The sequence below is a fragment of the Panulirus ornatus genome, chromosome 18 (assembly GCF_036320965.1).
Source record: "Panulirus ornatus isolate Po-2019 chromosome 18, ASM3632096v1, whole genome shotgun sequence".
In the NCBI taxonomy this organism is placed as follows: domain Eukaryota; kingdom Metazoa; phylum Arthropoda; class Malacostraca; order Decapoda; family Palinuridae; genus Panulirus; species Panulirus ornatus.
This window is the reverse complement of record NC_092241.1, coordinates 51,581,236-51,606,188: the sequence shown is the minus strand read 5'-3', so window position 1 is coordinate 51,606,188 and position 24,953 is coordinate 51,581,236. Positions and strand designations below refer to the sequence as shown.

The window sequence follows — 24,953 nt, the reverse complement described above, 5'->3', positions numbered from 1 at the left end:
ATTCCACGCCCGTTCACATTTCACCTATCATTCCACGCCCGTTCACATTTCACCTATCATTCCACGCCCGTTCACATTTCACCTATCATTCCACGCCCGTTCACATTTCACCTATCACTCCAGACCCGTTCACATTTCACCTATCATTCCACGCCCGTTCACATTTCACCTATCATTCCACGCCCGTTCACATTTCACCTATCATTCCACGCCCGTTCACATTTCACCTATCACTCCAGACCCGTTCACATTTCACCTATCACTCCAGACCCGTTCACATTTCACCTATCACTCCAGACCCGTTCACATTTCACCTATCATTCCACGCCCGTTCACATTTCACCTATCATTCCACGCCCGTTCACATTTCACCTATCACTCCAGACCCGTTCACATTTCACCTATCATTCCACGCCCGTTCACATTTCACCTATCATTCCACGCCCGTTCACATTTCACCTATCATTCCACGCCCGTTCACATTTCACCTATCACTCCAGACCCGTTCACATTTCACCTATCACTCCAGACCCGTTCACATTTCACCTATCACTCCAGACCCGTTCACATTTCACCTATCATTCCACGCCCGTTCACATTTCACCTATCACTCCAGACCCGTTCACATTTCACCTATCACTCCAGACCCGTTCACATTTCACCTATCATTCCAGACCCGTTCACATTTCACCTATCATTCCACGCCCGTTCACATTTCACCTATCACTCCAGACCCGTTCACCCTTTACCCATCATTCCAGACCCGTTCGCACTTCACCTATCATTTCAGACTCTCTACCCGTCATTCCGGACCCAATACTCTCCACCTATCACTCCAGACCCACCATTTTTCATCCATCACTCTACTGCCATTATTACAGCGTCAACACTTTTTAGTCATTCGGGAATAAGCCAATTGCAGATGTATACATCAAGGTCTGGCGTGTCATTCTACATTCAGCTCCAACTGTCTTCTGATGTCATAGCTCACTAACATCAAGGACTTATGAAAGTCCGCTATATGAAAGTAAACCATCAAATCTAAATAGATTCTGATGTTAGCGTAAGCAAGCTCCAATCACTGCTAGGCTAATCATTGCAGCACATCGCCAACCAGACACACCGTTGCTTAGGAAATTCTAAGTTTGAGAAATCACTAGGCTACTCATAGATGCACATCACCACCCAGACACACTGTTGCTCAGAAAATTTGAGAAATCACTAGGCTACTCATTGTTGCACATCGCCACCCAGACACACTGTTGCTCAGAAAATTCTAAGTCTGAGAATCTAAGTACAAATTTTAAGGTTTTGATAGTAGCGTTCCACGTTCGAGTTACTATAACACCCACAATCTCCGACGGTTCAAAATATTCACTACATATCCTTCCTCGCCATATATTATTCAGCCAGCTACCACACCCATATCCACGCTAGTCATGGCCAGAATTGAATACACAGGAAACAGAAGTGCGTAAATACAAACTGTACAGTGTTATGTATGATTTCATATCGCCAAATTACTTGGTGTCAAGATGATGATGATATGCATTGTCGTTGGCTTCATCCCTCACTTCAACACTTAATGTGACCCATAGTTGTGCTCCACTGGCGGATTCGCTGCTTATTCTAGAATCAACACATATGTTGTACTGCTCTTGGTCCTTGTATCTCCAAATTTTTACTTCCACTGGATTCAGATTTCTCTCTCAACTGTCACTGTTTTTACTGTTACAACAACTGTTCCTCTAACGGCCTTTTCAGCGGAAGCCATAAAGTATTGTAGACATTCTTCCACACAGATGGTGGTGGCGTTGGTACCCTCACGGTTTCATGTCGATCTGTAGCGAAGTCTCATCCACCCTCGCCATACCCCATGCTGTCATGCCACTTTCAATACTCCAGGTTTAATCTTCACCTCTAATCCTTCTAGTTAAATACACTTGATCTCGTCCCAGTTGGTAAATCTGACAACCATCTTGTTAAGGTCTCTGTTCTCCCAGCACCTTCCACTCCAGCTGCTCCCTGTAAAGGCCAATTGGTCTCCAACCTTCCCTCTTTTGCCCTTCCTCACACACTCTTCTCATACCATACCCAACTTCTCTGATAGGTGCATCAACAGTGGTGTCCTCAAGGTTCTATTCTCTCTCCTGTGTTCTTTCTCTTTTATAACATTAACTTCCTTCTTTATACAAATGCACTGATTCCCTGATGACTCAACGTTGGATTTTCACTCTTTTTTTTTTTCAAATCGTTTCCATCTTCTCTTTGTCTGCGTCATATATCGTCACAACTGCCCCTATAAGCAAGGGTTTGGTTAAGATGTAACAGAAAAGTGGTCAAACGTTTCCCAAGGACAGACGTACAGACCATATGTATAAACTACCAACAAATGTTGATGATTGGTTTGTTGACTGATAGCCAATATCACTAATGTATTGATTGGCGTTACCTCGAAGCCTTTTTGTCTTACCAGAATTGAACTTCTTCCCTAGAGAATCCGATGTCTTAAACTAGATCAGAATTTGTTTTGCATTCACGTCTTCCTATAAAAACTTCTACGTCAGAATACTCGATCCATATTATCTAGTCTTCTATTTCCTGCCAATGGATGTACTAAGGAATGGTGGAAGTTGAGGATCCTATTGCTCTACTACCAGGCTTCTATTCACATTGATTACGATTTAAGGACAATATTACTCCTTCGAGATGTACTCAAACCCTTGATCATAGGGTTTTCTTTATCTCTTCTTCCCAAGTACTTTTGCATTATCTTTTTTTTCTCTCTCTTGTTTAAACCACAGGTATTAACAGGTCATATATAATCATATCCTTTATGATTTATCAATTTTCAGTGATGATACATTCTATACTATTCGTTACTTGTAAAGTGACATCGTCAGGATCACATCCATATACACCAGTACTGCTTGTAACATTCCTGGTGGCCGGCCGCCTGTAGTGATGGTGGAGTGTTTAGATCTGCTTGTCCTGGAGACGACCGAACTCTTGGTTCCTGATGTAGAAGTTGGAGGCTTCCTGGCAGGGGGTGGCCGCCGACTCCACCACGCACGTCAACGCTTTCTGGTCGAACACGGTTCCCTCACCACACATGAAGCTGAGGAGATGTACATTGATTAGCAGAGCGCAATGGAGGAGCCTGACAATATCACGGTCTATATTACCAGATAAAAACTTATGATACATTTTATGAGCAGATTATAGCCAATTACCAGTCTTCTTTACCTTATATCTAATCACACAGAACTCACCTGAACCGACTGCTGTGGCCAGAGAGGGCGGGGTTACACACATGGAAGACGCGACAGAAGTTGTCTTGGTCGGCGTAGTATCCGTAAGGACGGTCAACGCAGCTGAACGATGTGGAGATGCCACCAAGCAGCAAACTGTCACCAGAGAGGGACCCTAACTGCTGAATGTTCTCCTGGATCTGACCGTTTTGAGAGAACCTCTGGTTCTGGCTTCCACGTACCCCACTCTGCTGGAATTCACCAGACTGGAACCTATTCTGGTTCAGTTGGAAATCTCCCGACTGGAATCTATTATTGCCACTGGAAGACTCAAGTTGGCCTGTAACGCCCTGGATGCTTTCAAACCCACTGCCACGCTGGAAGCCTATACCACCGTGGATGGAACTGCCACTCTGGAATCCACTGCCATTACCAGATCCACTAGTACTGCTCTGGAAGCCACTACTGCTTTGGGAGCCACTGCCACTTTGGAAACCAGTACCGGTCTGGAAGCCACTGCCCCTCTGGAAGTCACTGCCACTCTGGACACCGATGAAGCCTTGGAGCGAGCTGCTTTGTGAGTCCTTAGTCGCCTGTGAGATGCTGGTATGAGAGCCACTGTCGCCTTGGAAGGAGCTAGCTGCCAGCATGTAAGGAGCTACTATGGAGGCCATCGGCACTCTGGAAACCACTACCGGTCTGGAAGCCACTCTGAACATTCTTGTCCCTATGGAAGGAGTTTTCACTCACTTGTGAGAATCTGTGTTGAGAGGTACTATCGCCCTGGAAGGAAGTCCTGCCAGCCTGGAAAGAGCTACTCTCAAAGCCACTGCCGTCCTGGAAAGAGTTGCTCAGAGAATCACTTCCAGCACCAATGGAGCTGCCATGGTAGTTGTTACTACCCTTGAATGAACTGCTCCGAAAGCTCTTGCTATCCTGTATGGAGTCACTTTGAGGGCTGTTGCCAAACTGGCTAGCACTATCATGCTGACCATTGTCATCCTGGAAAGAGTTGCTCAGAGAGACACTAACACCAGTGGAGGAACTGTCCTGGAACTCATTACCGCCCTGAGTTGAACTGCTCTGGAATCTACTGCCACCCTTGATGGAGCTACTCTGGTGGCCAAGAGCGGAACTGCCCTGAACTTCACTCACACTGTGGAATGAACTGCTCTGTGATCCACTACCATCCTGGGTTAAGCTACCCTGGATACTACTGCTGCTCTGGAACTGACTACTGCTGTCATGGGCGGAGGTGGAAGCGAAGGATCCAGGACCAGCCAGTTTGACAGCAGGGGTGTAGTTAGGCCTTTGGTTGTCTTGCTGAGCCCAAGCCAAGGCCACTACCAACACTGGAAACACATTCTAATATTAGTTGTAAACACCACATTCTCATAAATTGTGAAATTTGTTTGTTCATACTTCCAGTGGACACTGCAAAAGACGTAGACATTTGGAATCATATCTTACCAAACACGAAGGTCTTCATAGCAGTGATGTTGAGCTCTCTGGAACGTGTGAGGTATCCATCGCTCCGTTGGTCTATATATACTCAGGATCGGCTGGAGGGAGCGAGTGGCGTGAAAGTTCATTATACAACAATAGCTCCAGAAATCCTATGGACCGATACTTGACACTACATGATGAAGGTATTAGATCCTGCAGGAATTGTTGATATGTTTGATGAAGAACATATTATGGCCGCCCCCCACCCACCTTGGTCCAGTTCTCATGAGTCTACCATATAAACAGGTTCATCCCAGGACACCTCCTGCTGAGCCACCTTCACCCTCAACATCTCCACTCGGCTCACCACTAACCGCTCCTCCTGCTGCCTGACACTGATCGTTGGCTGTTCAACCAACTGACCACCAATACCACAGTGTCCTCATAATGTTGATACCGACGGTGAAGCTTCATCTGACAGTGAACGTCTGAACCCCGCTGTCCACCTGCTGCTTGACTAGTTATAAGACTGAAGGAACCATCCAGGATCTGTTGTGTCCCTGCCAGGTGCTCCATGGTGCTGCTGAAATGTCACCGACCCATTGTTTTCAGTTCATGTTAGTATTGAGTAAAGCGTGGAAACCCTACCTTAAGCCCGGAGACCTTAGTCTTGCCACAAGTGTTCCATTTGATTCACTAATCTCATGAATCCCAGGTAAAAGTGCGAAGCAGTTAAGTCGTCTGGGTGTCCGCATGTTCTGGATAGGCGAGTGATGGGTTGTCCTGGTTGATGGGCTACACAAGTTGTACTGGTTGGTGGAGTGATGGATTGTGAGGTACACTAGTTGTTCTGGATGGCGTGGTGATGGGTTGTCCTGGATGGGAAGGACGATGGGACAAATAGTACTGAAGAGATATAGACCGTCTTTGATGGAGTAATGGAGTGTTTACAATGGTGGAATGACAGAAGCACTGGGGTAGTGGAATACTGCGCCTAGGCCGTCTGGGATGAAGTGATGCCGCTTGACCGTCTGGGATAGTGTGATGCTGCTATAACTTTTGGGATGGTGAATTGATGCTGCTGGACCGTTTGGGATGAAGTGATGCTCCTAGGCCATCTGGGATGGTGAAATGCTGCTGCTAGTTAATCTGGGATGTAAAAGCGACGCTGCTAGGCCGTCAGTGGTAAACGACGTGCTAGGCCGTCTGGGATAATGAAGCGATGCAGCTAGGCTATCTGAGATGGTAAAGTGATACACATCTTGAGAGTTATTTTTGTTTTGAATGAAGTCCGGTATGTTCGTACTGCTGGAGAAGACATAACTCTTCATGGACGGATAAACATATATATCACCATAGAAGGAAAAAAAAAAAAAAAACCAGAGTGTAGCGAGACAAGGCGGCGCCAGACGCTACCCTGTCAGACCAGGTTCCCACGTTCTCTGCTGTACAGTAGACCTTTCACGCCATTTCCCCTCCGCCAAAACCTGAATTAACCTAGGTATATAAAGATCAGCGGCTTCACTGTCCGCCACACACTCTTCTGAGAGCTGAACAACTCAACAATGAAGACCTTCCTATTTGGTAAGCTAGAGACTCTTATGTTTATTATTTACAGAGACGAGAATACTGTTAGTTAATATATGCATTCATAGTGGAAATAATATATAAATCTAATACTGGAACTGGAATTATGTATTTCCAGTGGTGGTTGCAGCCCTGGCTGCAGCTCAACAGTTCCAACAGAGGAACGACTTCACACCAGCCGTCAGACTTGCCGGGAATGGATTCTTCCAAGGGAGTGGCACCTTCACTTCCAGCTCCTCCAGGGATGTCAATAATCAGTTCCAAAGTGCCGGTGATTCCCAGGGTAGCTCCTCCCTGGACAATAGGGGATTTCAAAGCAACTCTTTCCAGGAGGTCAGTGGCTTCCAGACAGGGAGTGGTTTCCAGAGAAGTTCCTTCCAAGGAGATAATGACTTTCAGCGTGTCAGTGTTCAGAGAACTTCCTTCCCAGGAAACATAGATACTCAGAGGAGCTCCTTCCAGAGCGTCAGTGGCTCTCAAAACAATGCCTTCCAGGACATCAGTAACTTTCAGACCCGTTCCTTCCAGGGCGGCAGTGATCTGCAATTAAACTCCTTTCAGAGCGGCACTGATGCCCAGAGAAGCAGCGGCCTCCAGAGTGGCAGTGCCTTCCTGAACAACAATGACTTTCAAAGCAGCAATACATTCCTGACCAACCAGGGCACAACTGCCCAGTCTGGATCATCTGTTGGCAGTACATTCCAGTCAGGGAACAGTCAGGTAAATCAAAACAGGTTCCAGTCTGGATCATTCCAGCAGCAGAATCAGGATAATTTCCAGCAACAAAATCAAAACAGCCTCCAGTCTGGTACATTCCAGCAGAGCATCTCAAGTGGAAGCCAGAGCCAAAGGTTCTCTCAGGGAAGTCAGTTCCAGGATAACTCCCAGCAGTTAGGCTCTGTGCTGAGCACTTCAGAAAACAACATTAATGGTGTCTATGAACCCTTAAACCTTCCCTCTGGTGCCAGCAAACTGCTTGGCAGCATCTCCACATCGTTCACCTGTGTTGGCCGTCCTTATGGCTACTACGCTGACCAAGACAACTTCTGTCGCATCTTCCATGTGTGTAACCCCGCCCTCTTCTCTGATGGTGCAGTACAAACTTACCAATACAGGTGAGTCCCATGTTATCAAGTCTGGATATATAGTAGTGAGAATTTCCTAGTGTTAGTTTGGACTGCAAGGGCTTTATCTGCATGTTATGTGGAGTAGTTGTGTCCCTGAAAGTATAGATAATGATGTTACTGTATGGCTTCCTTAATGTATTATGACCATCAATGTACATCTCAGCTTCATGTGTGGTGAGGGCACCATGTTCGACCAGAAGGAGATGACTTGTGTGGTAGAGTCTGCGGCCACCCCCTGCCAGGAAGCCTCCAACTACTACATCAGGAACCAAGAGTTCGGTCTTCCTCAAGAAAAGCAGTTCTAAATAAACTCTATGTCATCCCCACAAGCAGCAATCCACTGCCAGGAAGCCTCCAACCAATAATTACACCAGGAGCCAGTAGTGAGGCTGTGCCTGGAACCACCACCACCATAGCTACATTATGAAGAACCTTTAATGATATTCTAACAGTACTCTGAGTTAAAAATCTGACTGAAAACTCTAATAAATAGAATTTTTGGAACTGAACTGCATTACTAACTTAAGCCATATGAAAAACAGCTCAACAATGTTTCAGAAAGTGACATGGGAGACATCACAGGTTAAAAGTCTATGACATCTTACTCTGTATGTGTGAGACTAAACTGTATCAATGTCAGTGACATCAGCATGTGACTGAGGGTTAGTACCTTCCCAACACTTGAACTTACCTACCAAGTGTGACTATAGGTGGTATTTTGTGAAAAAATTATGAAATTTCTTGCTCCTTCCTTTCACTTCTCTCCCATCAGTACTCACCCATTGCACCTAGCCCGTCAGCCCTCACCTGTCATATCTTGCCCATTGCTCCTCATCTATCATGTCTTGCCATCACTCCCCATCTGTCACTGATTGCCCTTTGCACCTCACTAGTCACTGTGCCATTCTCCATACTCTTACTCTACCCTTTATCAGTTAATCTTCACCTGCCAGTCTTGGTCGTTCACTCTTCACCAATCGCTCCTTATCCATCAGTCTTGACTGTCACAATTCAATAATTGATCTACACTTATTCCAACAATAAATCTCTCACCAGTCTTTCATCAGGAAGGCCTCAGTATCATCTAGGAAAAAATAAGCAGCCAGAATCTGTTTGTGAGAGGGACTTTGGAGGCCCATCATCCCTAACCTGTTGCTAGAGTCCCATACTATAACAGTATATGAGACAAACAGTCTGATGGTAAATATCAAAATAGCAATCGGGTAAATAGATAACAGTAATATTCATCTAGCCGTTCACATCCCACATGTGGCCAAAACTAGATCATGTCTCTCAAACTTGGTCTCTGAACATAAATAAGCACAAAGAACTATAAGAAAGGGTCCAGAGGAGGGCAACAAAGAAGGTATCAGAATTAAGAGAGCTGGGTTACACTGAAAAGTGAGAGACCTTGAATTTTACCAAAGGTTATAGACCTCAAATTTATCTACAAAGAAAAAAGTATAAGAACTAACCTGATCACAGCCTTCACAAGTTTATAAACAAGTTTGATGAAGTCCTCAACAGTGAACAGTTTTCTGAAAGACACAAGGACAGAGCAACCAGAGGCTATAACATGAAATCAAGCAAAAAATTTGCTGAAAATGATGTAATGGAGTACTTGTATAGTGTGAATACCAGATGAATGAAGTAAAATGAATTATGAAACAGTGAATGTGGACAGCATACAAAAGTTCAAGAAATTGTGTGATGGTGGAGAAAGTTTAAGGGATGGAGCCCCATGATTGCAAAACTTTCTTCTCATACTGAAGAAATAGGTAACTACCCACCACCCATCATCTTTAGGCCATCACTCATCATACGTCACCCATTACCATTACCTCCCACCACCCTTCATTCATAACTATTCTCATATCATTCTTCACTCACAGCTCTCAGGTAACAAACCACCCCATCACTGATCACAGATCACTCTTAACTCATCATCAGTCACTCTCCACTTGTAACTTATCACCAGTCAGTCTCTGCTTACCAGTAATCAACAGCCTTTCTTCATACACAGTGTACTGGAAAAATGGAATTTTGGCTCAACATCTATTTTCCTTAAAAAATCATCAAACAATCTACCTATATCTGACAACTGTTCACTTTGGGAACTCTCTCGAGGGGGTAGCCATAATAAAAGTTTACATAACTGGTGAACTTCATTGCCGTTTCTTCGCCTTCAGTGCTTCACCCTTAACAGGATACTGGCAGAGGGCAACTCCAACACAGTGTTTACCAAGCATCTTACCTAATGTTCCAACCTACAACTGCTACCTAATGCCCCCATCTCATACTATTTTGCCAAAGGGCAAGGTTATCACATAGCAGTCAGGAAGAATGAGCTGTGTGAGTTAAGTGTTATCAAGTGTTATGCGTGACAAGGAGAGATTGCATGTTCATGGAAAGAATACCAGCCCTCTATGCATGGGTGAGGTAGTAAAAAAAAGAGCTACCAAGATTAAAGAAGTGTAACTTGACAACCACTGAAGTGCTGGCTCACTCTGCAGCCATCACTGACCCCTCAGATACCCAGGTGGATAGTACCGGTAATCACCTATGGCGACCTATTGTGCAAGGAATGTGGGATGGCTGTACCTGTGTCTGCTATATGATCTTAAGCAGAGAGGGTCTACTTCATGATCACCAAGGGGAGAATTTATTAGGCAGGGTCCAACCAGGGGAAAGGTGCCACTTCATAATCGAGTTACATATTCTCAAAGATTTCTAAATATGAGTGTAGTGTGCGACTGTTTTCCTTGAAGAATAAGCCATGGCTGCAGTGCCTCAGGAAATTCAGAAGAGCAGCACATACGTATATTACGAGTGCAGATCGAAAGGTAAATCTGTAAACAACATGCAGAAGAAAAGAGGTATATCTGAATTGGATGATAGGGAAACATCAAGACAGGTGTTACCTGGTAGAGTTTGCAATAATCTTTGAGTTCCAAATGTGACTGAAAGCAAGCACTGAAAACTGAATTGAGGATGAAAATGATGAAAATAATAATATTAAGTAATAATAATACTAATAACATACTAATTGGGGATGAGAGAGCTTGGGAAGTGAGTCAGTTGTTGTTCGCTGATGATACAGCGCTGGTGGCTGATTCATGTGAGAAACTGCAGAAACTGGTGACTGAGTTTGGTAAAGTGTGTGGAAGAAGAAAGTTAAGAGTAAATGTGAATAAGAGCAAGGTTATTAGGTACAGTAGGGTTGAGGGTCAAGTCAATTGGGAGGTGAGTTTGAATGGAGAAAAACTGGAGGAAGTGAAGTGTTTTAGATATCTGGGAGTGGATCTGGCAGCGGATGGAACCATGAAAGCGGAAGTGGATCATAGGGTGGGGGAGGGGGCGAAAATTCTGGGGGCCTTGAAGAATGTGTGGAAGTCGAGAACATTATCTCGGAAAGCAAAAATGGGTATGTTTGAAGGAATAGTGGTTCCAACAATGTTGTATGGTTGCGAGGCGTGGACTATGGATAGAGTTGTGCGCAGGAGGATGGATGTGCTGGAAATGAGATGTTTGAGGACAATGTGTGGTGTGAGGTGGTTTGATCGAGTTAGTAACGTAAGGGTAAGAGAGATGTGTGGAAATAAAAAGAGCGTGGTTGAGAGAGCAGAAGAGGGTGTTTTGAAGTGGTTTGGGCACATGGAGAGAATGAGTGAGGAAAGATTGACCAAGAGGATATATGTGTTGGAGGTGGAGGGAACGAGGAGAAGAGGGAGACCAAATTGGAGGTGGAAAGATGGAGTGAAAAAGATTTTGTGTGATCGGGGCCTGAACATGCAGGAGGGTGAAAGGAGGGCAAGGAATAGAGTGAATTGGAGCGATGTGGTATACCGGGGTTGATGTGCTGTCAGTGGATTGAATCAAGGCATGTGAAGCGTCTGGGGTAAACCATGGAAAGCTGTGTAGGTATGTATATTTGCGTGTGTGGACGTATGTATATACATGTGTATGGGGGGGGTGGGTTGGGCCATTCCTTTCGTCTGTTTCCTTGCGCTACCTCGCAAACGCGGGAGACAGCGACAAAGTATAATAAAAAAAAAAAATAATTATATTATCATAATCATAATCATTTATTAAATAATTAGAAATGAGTATCATTCAGCTCAGTGTCTCATGTGTGTCCAGACAATATGAGAAGAAACTTACTAATCTATCCTAAACAATCAACCCAGCCATTACTTAGTCGTCTTTACAAATCTGAAAACAAACAGATACTAACCAGTGAATTAGATATGAGAAAACAAAAATGTAAGTGTGCTAAAATATCTCTGTTAAAGTGTGTGTTGCATTTGATCCTGCAATATGGATGAATAGCCTGTGGAACTGGTCCATTTAACAAGATCGACTAGACCACAGTAGAGAAGCAAAGAGCGCTCCAGGAGGTCTAATAAGAGGGTATGAAAACCAAAGTGCAGTCAAGGCTAATGTACTCACTTGGTTCATCCCCATCACAGATGGGCAAAATAGGACATAGGAGATCTAAAGTAGGAACTAAGTTGTCTTGTACAAATGGGATGGCAGAGGTTTGATATAAAGGCAGAAAGGAATGATGTTATGGGAAGGAACAATAAAGGAAACTGTAATTAATGGAAAATGAAAACATCAGAAACATCAATAAGAGAAACACAGGTTTGGCATTAAAATCATATATGAGGGCAAGCATCTCCAACTGAAAAGATGAAAAGGCACTGTAGTGACAGAGTGGTTATGGACCAATAAAGACACCGATGAAGGTTAATGTTGAAAGATTAGACAAAACTATCAAAGAAATTGATGAGGAAGAAAGTCTGTAATATCAATGAGTGGCAGCTATCAAAGCACTCAGGAGTGACCAAAGGATGAACTATTGGACAGGTTGGATCACAGAGATGTGTGGTTATCTTTTTTTTACGGTAGATTAGGGAGGTGAATGCAAGAGTTTTGGAAAGAGGGGCAAGTATGAAGTCTGTTGGGGATGAGAGAGCTTAAGAAGTGAGTCAGTTGTTGTTCGCTGATGATACAGCACTGGTGGCTGATTCATGTGAGAAACTGCAGAAGCTGGTGACTGAGTTTGGTAAAGTGTGTGAAAGAAGAAAGTTAAGAGTAAATGTGAATAAGAGCAAGGTTATTAGGTACAGTAGGGTTGAGGGTCAAGTCAATTGGGAGGTGAGTTTGAATGGAGAAAAACTGGAGGAAGTGAAGAGTTTTAGATATCTGGGAGTGGATCTGGCAGCGGATGGAACCATGGAAGCGGAAGTGGATCATAGGGTGGGGAAGGGGGCGAAAATTCTGGGAGCCTTGAAGAATGTGTGGAAGTCGAGAACATTATCTCGGAAAGCAAAAATGGGTATGTTTGAAGGAATAGTGGTTCCAACAATGTTGTATGGTTGCGAGGCGTGGACTATGGATAGAGTTGTGCGCAGGAGGATGGATGTGCTGGAAATGAGATGTTTGAGGACAATGTGTGGTGTGAGGTGGTTTGATCGAGTAAGTAACGTAAGGGTAAGAGAGATGTGTGGAAATAAAAAGAGCGTGGTTGAGAGAGCAGAAGAGGGTGTTTTGAAATGGTTTGGGCACATGGAGAGAATGAGTGAGGAAAGATTGACCAAGAGGATATATGTGTTGGAGGTGGAGGGAACGAGGAGAAGAGGGAGACCAAATTGGAGGTGGAAAGATGGAGTGAAAAAGATTTTGTGTGATCGGGGCCTGAACATGCAGGAGGGTGAAAGGAGGGCAAGGAATAGAGTGAATTGGAGCGATGTGGTATACCGGGGTTGACGTGCTGTCAGTGGATTGAATCAAGGCATGTGAAGCGTCTGGGGTAAACCATGGAAAGCTGTGTAGGTATGTATATTTGCGTGTGTGGACGTATGTATATACATGTGTATGGGGGTGGGTTGGGCCATTTCTTTCGTCTGTTTCCTTGCGCTACCTCGCAAACGCAGGAGACAGCGACAAAGCAAAAAAAAAAAATAAAAAAATAAAGATTAGACAGCATGGCCATCTCATATATGCTATCTCTCTCTCTTGTTTTGAAGAATGTGAAAAAAATAATGAGAACAGAAAGATATGTATGTGGCATTTATGGATCTCGAAAAAGCAGAGATGCTCTGTGGAAGGGTTTACAAAAATATGGTGTAGAAGGAAAACTGCTAGAAGCAGTGAAGAGTTTTTATCAAGTAGAAATAGAGGAAGGAGAGTAGTTCTAGGTGGAACTGGATCCTTGGCAGGGATGTGATTATCAAAATGGCTGGTGAGAGTGGTGAATGCAAGGGTCTAAGAGAGAGGAGCTGGTATGCAGTCTGTTGGAAATAGGGATGCCTGGAATGTGTCAGCTGCTTGTATGCAGTCTGTTGGAACAGGGAGTACCTGGGAGGTAAGTGAGTTGCTTATGACCAAGCACTGGTAATAGATTCAAGTGAGAAATTACAGAAGCTGGTATCTGAATTCTGGAGAGTGTTTGAAAGGAGAAAGTTGAGAGTAAATATGAATAAAGCAAAATCATTAGGTTCAGCAGTAGAGTGTGAGTTTAAATCAAGATAATCTGGAGGAGGTGGAATGTTTTAGATACCTGTGTGTAGACATAGCAATGAAGAGAACTGTGAAATCTACAGCAGAGGTATGGAGAAGTGTGAGACAATTTGGGTATGAAAAAAAAAAAAGAATAGAAAGAGGACTAAAGAGGGAAGGAATAGGTGCGGTATGCTAGAAACATTTGGTAAACCTGAGAAGCACCTTAAACTATTTCACAGGTTCATAAGAGACAAATCATTAGTAAAGGACCAAATGAATAAAGAACTCAAAAACTAACTGATATACAGAAGTACAAGACAACAAGAATTCAGAAACAAAAGAGCTTGAGACATAAAGATGTTGCACTGCCATCATACGTACAAATATGAATACATAACTCTGTGCCTCCAATTCATGAGAAGGTTAACCAAAAAAATTATGTAATACCTAAAAACATAAACTTTTATTTATGTCAAAATAGTTTTGTATACCAAATGTCTTAAAAGCATAAGTAAAACAGATATGAAGATGTTACCATAATATCACAGATCAGTTAAAGTACTACAAATCTTTCTGTTATGTAAATTCTCATGAATATACAACAGACCTTGTCAGTTTAATGGCTGAGGATTTCTGACATTATCATAAGCAAAAATACTTCACTCACCATAATACTGAATTCAAGGCAAATTTATGACAATTTAACTCCATAGTGAATAACAGAATTATATGAACATCAAAACAGGAAGTCACATGGAGAGTCTAAAAAACTAGAACAGAATGAAAAATAAAAAGGAATTTAAATTCTACTCCATCACTTACTTATCAATCTCCTATGCCAATAAGTCAACATACTCTTGATTCTGAGATCACCTGATACTTGGAATAATGGAAGTCACCAGTTCAATACACACTGATAAATAAACCTCAACCATGACCAGCATTCTAAGGGAAACTTAAGTATACAATTTACCAAAGCAAACACAGGATCTACAACCACACCATGATTGAAAATAACAGCAAAATGTTTTTCATAAATATCACTGCATATTCAGATTCACATGTATGAAAAAATATATCCATTACGCTTTTTTCTTTTTTTTTTTTTGCTTTGTCGCTGTCTCCTGCGTTTGCGAGGTAGCGCAAGGAAACAGACGAAAGAAATGGCCCAACCCACCCCCATACACATGTAAATACATACGTCCACACACGCAAATATACATACCTACACAGCTTTCCATGGTTTACCCCAGACGCTTCACATGCCCTGATTCAATCCACTGACAGCACGTCAACCCCGGTATACCACATCGCTCCAATTCACTCTATTCCTTGCCCTCCTTTCACCCTTCTGCATGTTCAGGCCCTGATCACACAAAATCTTTTTCACTCCATCTTTCCACCTCCAATTTGGTCTCCCTCTTCTCCTCATTCCCTCCACCTCCGACACATATATCCTCTTGGTCAATCTTTCCTCACTCATTCTCTCCATGTGCCCAAACCATTTCAAAACACCCTCTTCTGCTCTCTCCACCACGCTCTTTTTATTTCCACACATCTCTCTTACCCTTACGTTACTTACTCGATCAAACCACCTCACACCACACATTGTCCTCAAACATCTCATTTCCAGCACATCCATCCTCCTGCGCACCACTCTATCCATAGCCCACGCCTCGCAACCATACAACATTGTTGGAACCACTATTCCTTCAAACATACCCATTTTTGCTTTCCGAGATAATGTTCTCGACTTCCACACATTCTTCAAGGCTCCCAGAATTTTCGCCCCCTCCCCCACCCTATGATCCACTTCCGCTTCCATGGTTCCATCCGCTGCCAGATCCACTCCCAGATATCTAAAACACTTTACTTCCTCCAGTTTTTCTCCATTCAAACTCACCTCCCAATTGACTTGACCCTCAACCCTACTGTACCTAATAACCTAATAACGCTTGTCTGCATAATATAAGTACTTGTAATCTTTTCCATTACAGCCTATCAATATATCTTGCAAGACAAATTTAAATGTACACTTCAAATTTTCAGGTACAGATTAATTGGAGTGATGGACTGTACAGGTATAGAAATATCCAAGGGAAACCATGGAAAAGTCTCTGGAGCCTAGGTGTATAAATGGGGCTGTGTCTTCAGTACATTACACAATGGATGTGAGTGAATGAAGGCTGTTCTTCATCTGTTCCTGGTACTACCTTGCTAATGTGGGAAATGGCATCAGATTCAAATGAGATACTTCAGAAGCTGGTTTCTGTGCTTGGGAGAGTGTTTGAAAGGAGAGTAAACAATAAAAGAAAGCAAGGTTATTAGTTTAGCAGTGAAGCAACATGTTAGTTGGATTTTAAGTGTGAATGGAGAGAACCTAGAGAAATTGGAGTGTTATAGATACCTGGGAGTGGATATGGCAGGAAATGGAACTATGGAAGCTGAAGTGTGCCATTGGGTGGGTGTGTAGGATAAGGTCCTGGCACAAAGAGGAGTGTATGGAAAGAGATCTCACTGTCTGTGAAAGCAAAGATGGGTATTTTTGATGGTATATTAGTCCTGACAGTTTCATATGATTGAAAGCCAGCTGGTCCTTGTGTGTAGTGCTAGGCAGAAGGTGAGTACTGACAAAGTTAGCTGATGGAAGTGGTGGGTCTGGTTGGTTGGTTTTGTAGGTTGAGGCTACTGAACGGTGTAGATGTATTATGTATAGTGCACCTCTGGACCTTTAGTGTGAATGTTACCTTAAGTGGGATGGTGGGCAATGACATCTCTATAAAAATAGGTATTGGGTATGCTGGTGAGATTCTGCTGCAGGGGAATCTATCAGGAGGGGTTTGTGGAGAGGGAGGTATGTTTGTGTTGATTATGTTGAAGTCAGTACTGTGAAGTTTTATTCTATGGTGCTGTCACTGTCTGTGTATTGTATATGACCTCTAGTGGTGTTAGAGAATGGTATGGTTTAGTAGACGAGTGTTATGAGTCCCTCCTCCTTGTCCTTGTCTTCTGTCTTATGGTTAAATGGTTGTGCAAAGGTGGGAAGGTGAACTTGGATGAGAGTCTAGTTTCTTGGATGGGGGGAAGGTGAATTTGGATGAGAGTCTAGTTTCTTGGATGGGGCTATGCAAATGTTGCGTTCTTGGAGTTGGCTGAGTATGTCTGTCTGTTTATCTTTATTGCCACGGGGATTGAGTTGCAAGATGTTAAGTATGATGCTGGGGTTCTGTAAAGTAAAATGGTTTGTTTGTGAAGAGTGACTGTGTTTTGTGCTGTTGTTTGTTGGGGGTTTGTGCTGCAGGTGATGGGGTTTGCAAGGGGGTTTTGAGAGATACAGTCTGATAAGTTACTCCATCTCCAATGCTCTGTAAAGTCATTTGTCGACGACAGTGATGTGCAGTGGAAGTAAACCACAGAGTACAGTTTGGGTATCTGGGGAGCAATGCTTTTTTGGTGATGGGCATTGGGCACTGTAGGCAGAGGAATACTGATGGTCCAGGATTAGGGTTAATGTCACCAGCTTGAATTAGCAGCTGGGATGATGACTTGGCCATCATCTCCCATCAGTGAGGAAAAATGTGTAACTGTGTAATAAGTTTGGGTGTTACCCAACGTCCTGTATGGTAGCCAGGAGTAGCACAAAGGTACACTTCATGCAGGAGCACTGATATATGGAACCCCTTGAGGCATGAAGCTACTGAGGGGCATGATCCCTAGTCAACAGCATCCCAGTATTCTCTTCTTGAGTGTAAGTGAGAGGCTGCTAAAGCCTGGCAAACATTCAACTTAACTTTCTCTTTGATTACATGTAAACTGCTCCTTTCTATCGCTGTTATGCTTAGCATCCAATCCCATATACCTGGCCAACTTCAGTTTCTGTGTCTTATATTGATCCTCTTTTCAAGAATATGAGGTAAATCACCTGGCTAAGTTCAATTATTTGTAAAGTTCTAAGTTTATCTACATATACAATTTTCCTATATTCTTATGCTGATAATTATCTCTAAAAATATTGCTGCCAACAGCAGTGATGACTCAGTATCAGACCTTAGACATTATTACTGATGACCTCACTCATTAGGAAATAATGAGTTCAATCATAATTAGTTGATTTCTGTGGTGATTCTAAGTCTCTTTAGCTAAAAATCATGAAAGGCTAACTGAAGTAATTTTCATTTCAAAGAGCTAGGAATAAATCAATGCTCTTACCATCCACATTTTTGTTCTCATTCACTACAATAAAGTAAATAACGTAAAGAAAGATCATTAACTTTATGTACAAGATAAATGAAGTTAAAGGAAATCATTCTTTGACATTTCTGATAACATGAATCATTATCATCATATATAACACTGACAAAGAGGAAACACATCAGAAGTAGATGGGAAAAAGAGAAGGGAGAGACCAAACTGGAAATAGAAGGATAGACTGAAAAATATTTTGAGTGGTTGGGGCCTGAACATGTAGGAGGATGAAAGGCATGCACATGAATTAGAAGAATGAGATATGCAGGGAGACATACTGTCAATGGACTAAACCAAGGTAAGTAAAGCGGACGGGGAAAAACATGGAAAGGTCAGTATGGCCTGGTTGTGGTTTCACGGCTGTGATCTTAGAGCATTGCACATGATAGCTTGAGAATGGATAAGTGAATGTGGCCTTTCTTCTCCTATTTCTGGTGATACTTCACTAACATAAGAAACAACAGACAAGTACGAAAACAAAATATGAAATAAATCTTTACTGATAAAAAGCAACAGTAAAACTTTAAATTCTACTTTGAATTAGTATTTTATGTCTATTTTGCTAAAATGTAATATTTACTAAAAAATATCCAAAACATAAGTATTGACTACATGCAGCAACATCCCTGATAAATGAACTACACATTAAAGTAGTGAATATGAGACATTCTAGCACATTGCGTAAAAGGTCAACATTAAAAATTCATAAAAGATAAATGTGAACATAAAATCTTAAAAATTAGTGAGTGTTAAAATAAAACATACTATAGAAAACAATTCTGGTTTGACACACTAAAACATAAAATACTCTACTGTTTGTACATTACTAATCTGACTCACTAAACCATAAATACTCTTCTGTTTGTACATTACAAGTTAAAACATAGAAATTCATGGGAATGAAATTCTACCTTTATAAAACTCTTTAGATATTTCTTCACGAATTCTAACTCATTCTACAGCTCTTCCTTTTGTGGGCAGAACTTATCTACAGAGCAACAAGTGACAAATGCTGGTACTCCTTTCACTTCATCCAATTTGGAAGAGTGATATCAGAGGGTCTAAGTTGTCTCTCTCCCTCCTGCAAAAAGATGTTGAGTGTCCGACGTAGGAGATGAGTTCCCAACCTGCGCCTCTCAGCCCAGCGCCAAGTGCTTGGCAGCCCATAAAATGTTCCCTGGATGTTGTTGCACAGGTTCTGGAGTCCTATATAAGTTACAAAATACTGTGATGAAAAATTTCAATATGAACATCATCTAGTATAAGGATAAGTGGTAGAAGAGTGATTTCTCTTGTGATAGTATCAGTACTGATGGAACGAGTGAGAGCTGAAGTTTGTTCAAAGAATGATACATAGAGCAGGTTTTGCACAAGCCTCTGACAGCAATAGGAGATTATGAGACACAGACCAATATCAAAATTAACCTATTTCAAGTCTATCATACAGATTAAAGAACATCTTAATAGTTGATATAAAAGATTCTTTAACAATCACAAACAAAACTATAGTTTCTTGGCCTGCTAATTAACTACTTTGCCTCTACTCCCAGGACTCTTTACACTTTGTTTCTCATGAAAAGCTGTCTAGTTAAATTGCACATATATATATATTTCCTTGATTGTAAAGCTTTCTAGATTGACCAGCAAAGAAAAGGGATTCAAAACAAGGCAAATACTGCAGACGTTCTAACTGCTCTCTCTTCCTAACAGAAACTAAAGATTTTCCTGCACTCCTTCACAGAGGCTTAAGAATTGTTTAAAAACACGACTAGAATTTTCTTAATATAACTTAACAGACAATAAATATCAGGATGGAATTTCCATGACCAGGGTAGAGATCTCAGTTGATGCTTTCTGCAAAGTTTCAGAAAATATACTGAAAAATCATGCATATCCACCATCTATCAGACCATTCTTCTCATGACAGCTTCTTTATTAGCTAAGTCATCAGAAATTTGTTTAAAACCAAGGATAGCAAAAATACAGTACTTTCTTTGATTACAAAAGACCTTTGTATAGTCCAAAACTGTCAAAAACTTAGCATTTCCAAGGAAAAGGATGCCAAATAGATGCAATATCCAGGCTTGTACTTGTCTAGGGGTCTAGCATATACCATCAAGAGTTGCAAACATCTGTGAACAACTGCATCTTAAAAAGTTTCTCTCCTGGCAGGTTAAAGAAAAGTATGACTTAAAGCTGTCACAACAGTTTTAGAGATCCCTGAGGTGCCTCCTATGAGTAGTGACTGATTGAAGTCAAAATTCACTTTCACTGCCTCCAAGGGTGTTGGCAGAGAAAAGAGAATAATTTGAAAACAAGGCAAACTTGGCACCCTATAGACTAATTTCCAATAAAACATGCTAAACTTTAAGGAGATGTTTCTCTCTATATAACAAGACTCATGAACCATCATCATCGGAAATGGCACAGTAAATGAATGCTCAACTCTCTTCCAGTTTAGTGTCATGAAGATAAGCATAAAAAACATCCAAGCCAGAATCTTATGATCTGGCTCTGAAATCTGGGGTCTCATATGCAAACTGTATGGATAAGTACCTATTTCCTAACAAGGTTTAAAGGACTCCCGATATTAGTATTGATCCAGAGAGGATACAGCTTTCTTGCTGACAGACTAAAAATGAGTTACAGGAGTCAGCCTAAAGTCAAGTGACTGAGTGAGCTAGAATAGAAGCCTTCATCATCATGCCTCCAGAATATGAAGGTTCAAATGGGTACAATGCTATGAATGTCAATGACATAATTGGTATGTATACCACTTAGAAAATGCTAAACCCCCTGGGATCAACTTTCTGCATCAACCCCTTGACTGTCCACAAATGGAAGACAACCTTCCCTCTCCAATAGTCAAATGTGGACATTCCTTCCTAGAGCTTCCCCATTCTCCAAAAGGAGGAATCAACTGGAAGAGAAGCCGCTGGAACAGCATACCTACTCCAAACCACTTCCGGGAAAAAGAATGTCTCTTTGAGTAAACGGCATCGGATAGTACACCTGGAATGAGGATCATCAACTGCAATTATCCCAGCATATCTAGACACACAATAAGCTCTGAGTCTTTCTGAAGTGAAAGTAGGAATCACATCATCCTCCAATGAGCAATGAAGACAAATTGAACACATCTACACATTTGGTGAAAAGCTGAGTCTCAAGAAATAAATAGTAGAATAACAACCTCACAGCACAGCAAAGATACTACATGCAAGATAATAGCCCATTTTGTGATGGTAGGGATTAAAAGCAATAGAGACAGGTGAGTGTTGAGTTTCTTGAGTTCAGTTATGGGAAGGCCAAGTGTCCTAATGCTACAGAAAATGTAGAGATGACAGTTAGATGATTTGATAATGGTGATGGTGTGTGCCTTCTAGGTTAGTCTATCATCCAAAGTAACACCAAGCAGCTAGTGGAATGAACAACTAGAAGGAATTAGAGACTAAAGATACAATAGAGACTGGCATATGACTGAATGTAAGAAGGATGTGCATAACTATCATCTTGGTTTTAACGATATAACAAATTTGGTAGAGTCCAACTCTGGAAGTTATTTAGGGTCTTTTATAGGGTTGTGTAGTAAGGAGAGTTATTGTCACTCTGACTTCAATGTACGAGTTTTCAACACATGTCCAGCAAGCATTTGCATCCATTAAGACATCGTTATGAGGATAAGAGAGCACTAGGATCTTTGGGTCCAGTAAGATGACGCAGTTGAGAGACAAGGAGTTTAATATGGCCTCACAGAGGCATAAGTCCCCAAGAAGCATACAGCCCCTCAGAAACATATAGCCTGATAATACTTAACAGGGATGTCTGCTAGCCATGGAATGATACTTCCCCACAAACAATGCTGACTGTCTTACTAATTAGTGTGCAATGGTTGACTAAGTTTAAGCTTTGGTGATGTCAATGTAGGTGAAACACAAAGAGGTCTCATGTCTCTAGAGGCTGTGAGAATCTAAAAAACAGAAAAGACAGTGGTTGATAGAGGTTTTCATATTACCAATCTGTTGGGAAGCTATGAACTTGCAGTGACTACTGATAACATTTTTTTTTTTTTTTTTTTATACTTTGTCGCTGTCTCCCGCGTTTGCGAGGTAGCGCAAGGAAACAGACGAAAGAAATGGCCCAACCCCCCCCCCCCATACACATGTACATACACACGTCCACACACGCAAATATTCATACCTACACAGCTTTCCATGGTTTACCCCAGACGCTTCACATGCCTTGATTCAATCCACTGACAGCACGTCAACCCCTGTATACCACATCGCTCCAATTCACTCTATTCCTTGCCCTCCTTTCACCCTCCTGCATGTTCAGGCCCCGATCACACAAAATCCTTTTCACTCCATCTTTCCACCTCCAATTTGGTCTCCCTCTTCTCCTCGTTCCCTCCACCTCCGACACATATATCCTCTTGGTCAATCTTTCCTCACTCATTCTCTCCATGTGCCCAAACCACTTCAAAACACCCTCTTCTGCTCTCTCAACCACGCTCTTTTTATTTCCACACATCTCTCTTACCCTTACGTTACTTACTCGATCAAACCACCTCACACCACACATTGTCCTCAAACATCTCATTTCCAGCACATCCATCCTCCTACGCACAACTCTATCCATAGCCCACGCCTCGCAACCATACAACATTGTTGGAACTACTATTCCTTCAAACATACCCATTTTTGCTTTCCGGGATAATGTTCTCGACTTCCACACATTTTTCAAGGCTCCCAAAATTTTCGCCCCCTCCCCCACCCTATGATCCACTTCCGCTTCCATGGTTCCATCCGCTGACAGATCCACTCCCAGATATCTAAAACACTTCACTTCCTCCAGCCTCTCACCATTCAAACTCACCTCCCAATTGACTTGACCCTCAACCCTACTGTACCTAATAACCTTGCTCTTATTGACATTTACTCTTAACTTTCTTCTTCCACACACTTTACCAAACTCCGTCACCAGCTTCTGCAGTTTCTCACATGAATCCGCCACCAGCGCTGTATCATCAGCGAACAACAACTGACTCACTTCCCAAGCTCTCTCATCCCCAACAGACTTCATACTTGCCCCTCTTTCCAAAACTCTTGCATTTACCTCCCTAACAACCCCATCCATAAACAAATTAAACAACCATGGAGACATCACACACCCCTGCCGCAAACCTACATTCACTGAGAACCAATCACTTTCCTCTCTTCCTACACGTACACATGCCTTACATCCTCGATAAAAACTTTTCACTGCTTCTAACAACTTTCCTCCCACACCATATATTCTTAATACCTTCCACAGAGCATCTCTATCAACTCTATCATATGCCTTCTCCAGATCCATAAATGCTACATACAAATCCATTTGCTTTTCTAAGTATTTCTCACATACATTCTTCAAAGCAAACACCTGATCCACACATCCTCTACCACTTCTGAAACCACACTGCTCTTCCCCAATCTGATGCTCTGTACATGCCTTCACCCTCTCAATCAATACCCTCCCATATAATTTACCAGGAATACTCAACAAACTTATACCTCTGTAATTTGAGCACTCACTCTTATCCCCTTTGCCTTTGTACAATGGCACTATGCAAGCATTCCGCCAATCCTCAGGCACCTCACCATGAGTCATACATACATTAAATAACCTTACCAACCAGTCAACAATACAGTCACCCCCTTTTTTAATAAATTCCACTGCAATACCATCCAAACCTGCTGCCTTGCCGGCTTTCATCTTCCGCAAAGCTTTTACTACCTCTTCTCTGTTTACCAAATCATTTATGTGATCAAAATCAATATCTGATGAATAAATCTATAAAAGTACAAGAGGTTTCATCTAGTATCAAAGAAAGCAAAGGTTCCTAAAGATTACTCTAGCTTCCTCAAGTAACATTATTCTTGATTGTTACAGAAAGTGCCATTAAAACTACTTAAAACCTAGATAGACAGCTTCCTGTTCATGAAAAATATTCACTAACAGTGATTCCCACACTAAGAAATTCTCAAAATCTATTCGGCAAAAAGCAAAAGCTAAAAATCTCCATGACCAATACCAAACAACTTTTAAGTCCCCAATGATCTTAGATCCCATAAAAATCATAACCCCAAAATTCCATTTCAGTGCCCTGGGTCATGCCAATAGACACCAAAATGTCCCAAGAAATACCCCAAAACAATTAAATGAGAAAAATGAGATGCAGCCTAACAAATAGAAATGCTATGATTATGTTTCAGCCATATCTACGTTATAAAACTCAGGCTAACATGAGTCCCAGAATCCAACTGTGCACCCAGAATCCAACTGTGTATAAAAACATCCAATATAGATCAATAAACCAAGTGAAGGAGTAAAAATGGAAATATCTTCAGAATAAATGAATCACCTAGAAAATATATAAATATGTCATGTGGTTATTAACATCAAGGACAATGAAATGAGAGACAGTGTAAAGGACTGTCACATACATTGATGGAAGTATATATGTAGAAACTTTGGCATGAGTCATTCTACCTAATAGTGAAATTCATATTTCACAGGGTCATGAATATGTTTCACTTTAGGTAATATGACTTATAGATATAATTTGTGTGAGTCGGTTTGATTGAGTAAGTAATGAAAAAAGAGTAAGAGAGATGTGTGGTAATAAAAAGAGTGTGGTTGAGAGAGCAGAAGAGGATGTGTTGAAATGGTTTGAACACATGGAGCGAATGAGTGAGGGAAAATTGACAAAGAGGATATGTGTCAGATGTGGAGGGAAGAAGAAGTG

General features: G+C 41.9%; 2 protein-coding genes across 9 annotated transcripts in view; one reads left to right on the top strand and one right to left on the bottom strand.

Annotated features, from left to right (window-relative positions):
- Positions 1-2,774: 2,774 nt before the first annotated feature.
- Positions 2,775-24,953, bottom strand: part of LOC139755082 (uncharacterized) — a 39,312-nt gene continuing 17,133 nt past the window's right edge. For 5 of the 8 annotated variants that reach the window (XM_071673180.1, XM_071673182.1, XM_071673185.1 and 2 more), the window contains one exon: positions 3,759-4,603. In XM_071673180.1, the coding sequence (XP_071529281.1) occupies positions 3,888-4,603 (716 nt within the window). In that variant the 3' untranslated portion in view covers positions 3,759-3,887. Of the gene's footprint in view, positions 3,119-3,758; positions 4,604-14,362; positions 19,370-24,953 lie in introns of those variants that run through there. The other 3 variants (XM_071673186.1, XM_071673188.1, XM_071673187.1) reach the window with 2 other exon arrangements.
- Positions 4,646-8,851, top strand: LOC139755083 (uncharacterized). Its single transcript, XM_071673189.1, has 3 exons — positions 4,646-6,281; positions 6,403-7,399; positions 7,575-8,851. The coding sequence occupies exons 1-3, from the start codon at positions 6,263-6,265 to the stop codon at positions 7,714-7,716; spliced, it is 1,158 nt and encodes a 385-aa protein (XP_071529290.1). The 5' UTR covers positions 4,646-6,262; the 3' UTR covers positions 7,717-8,851.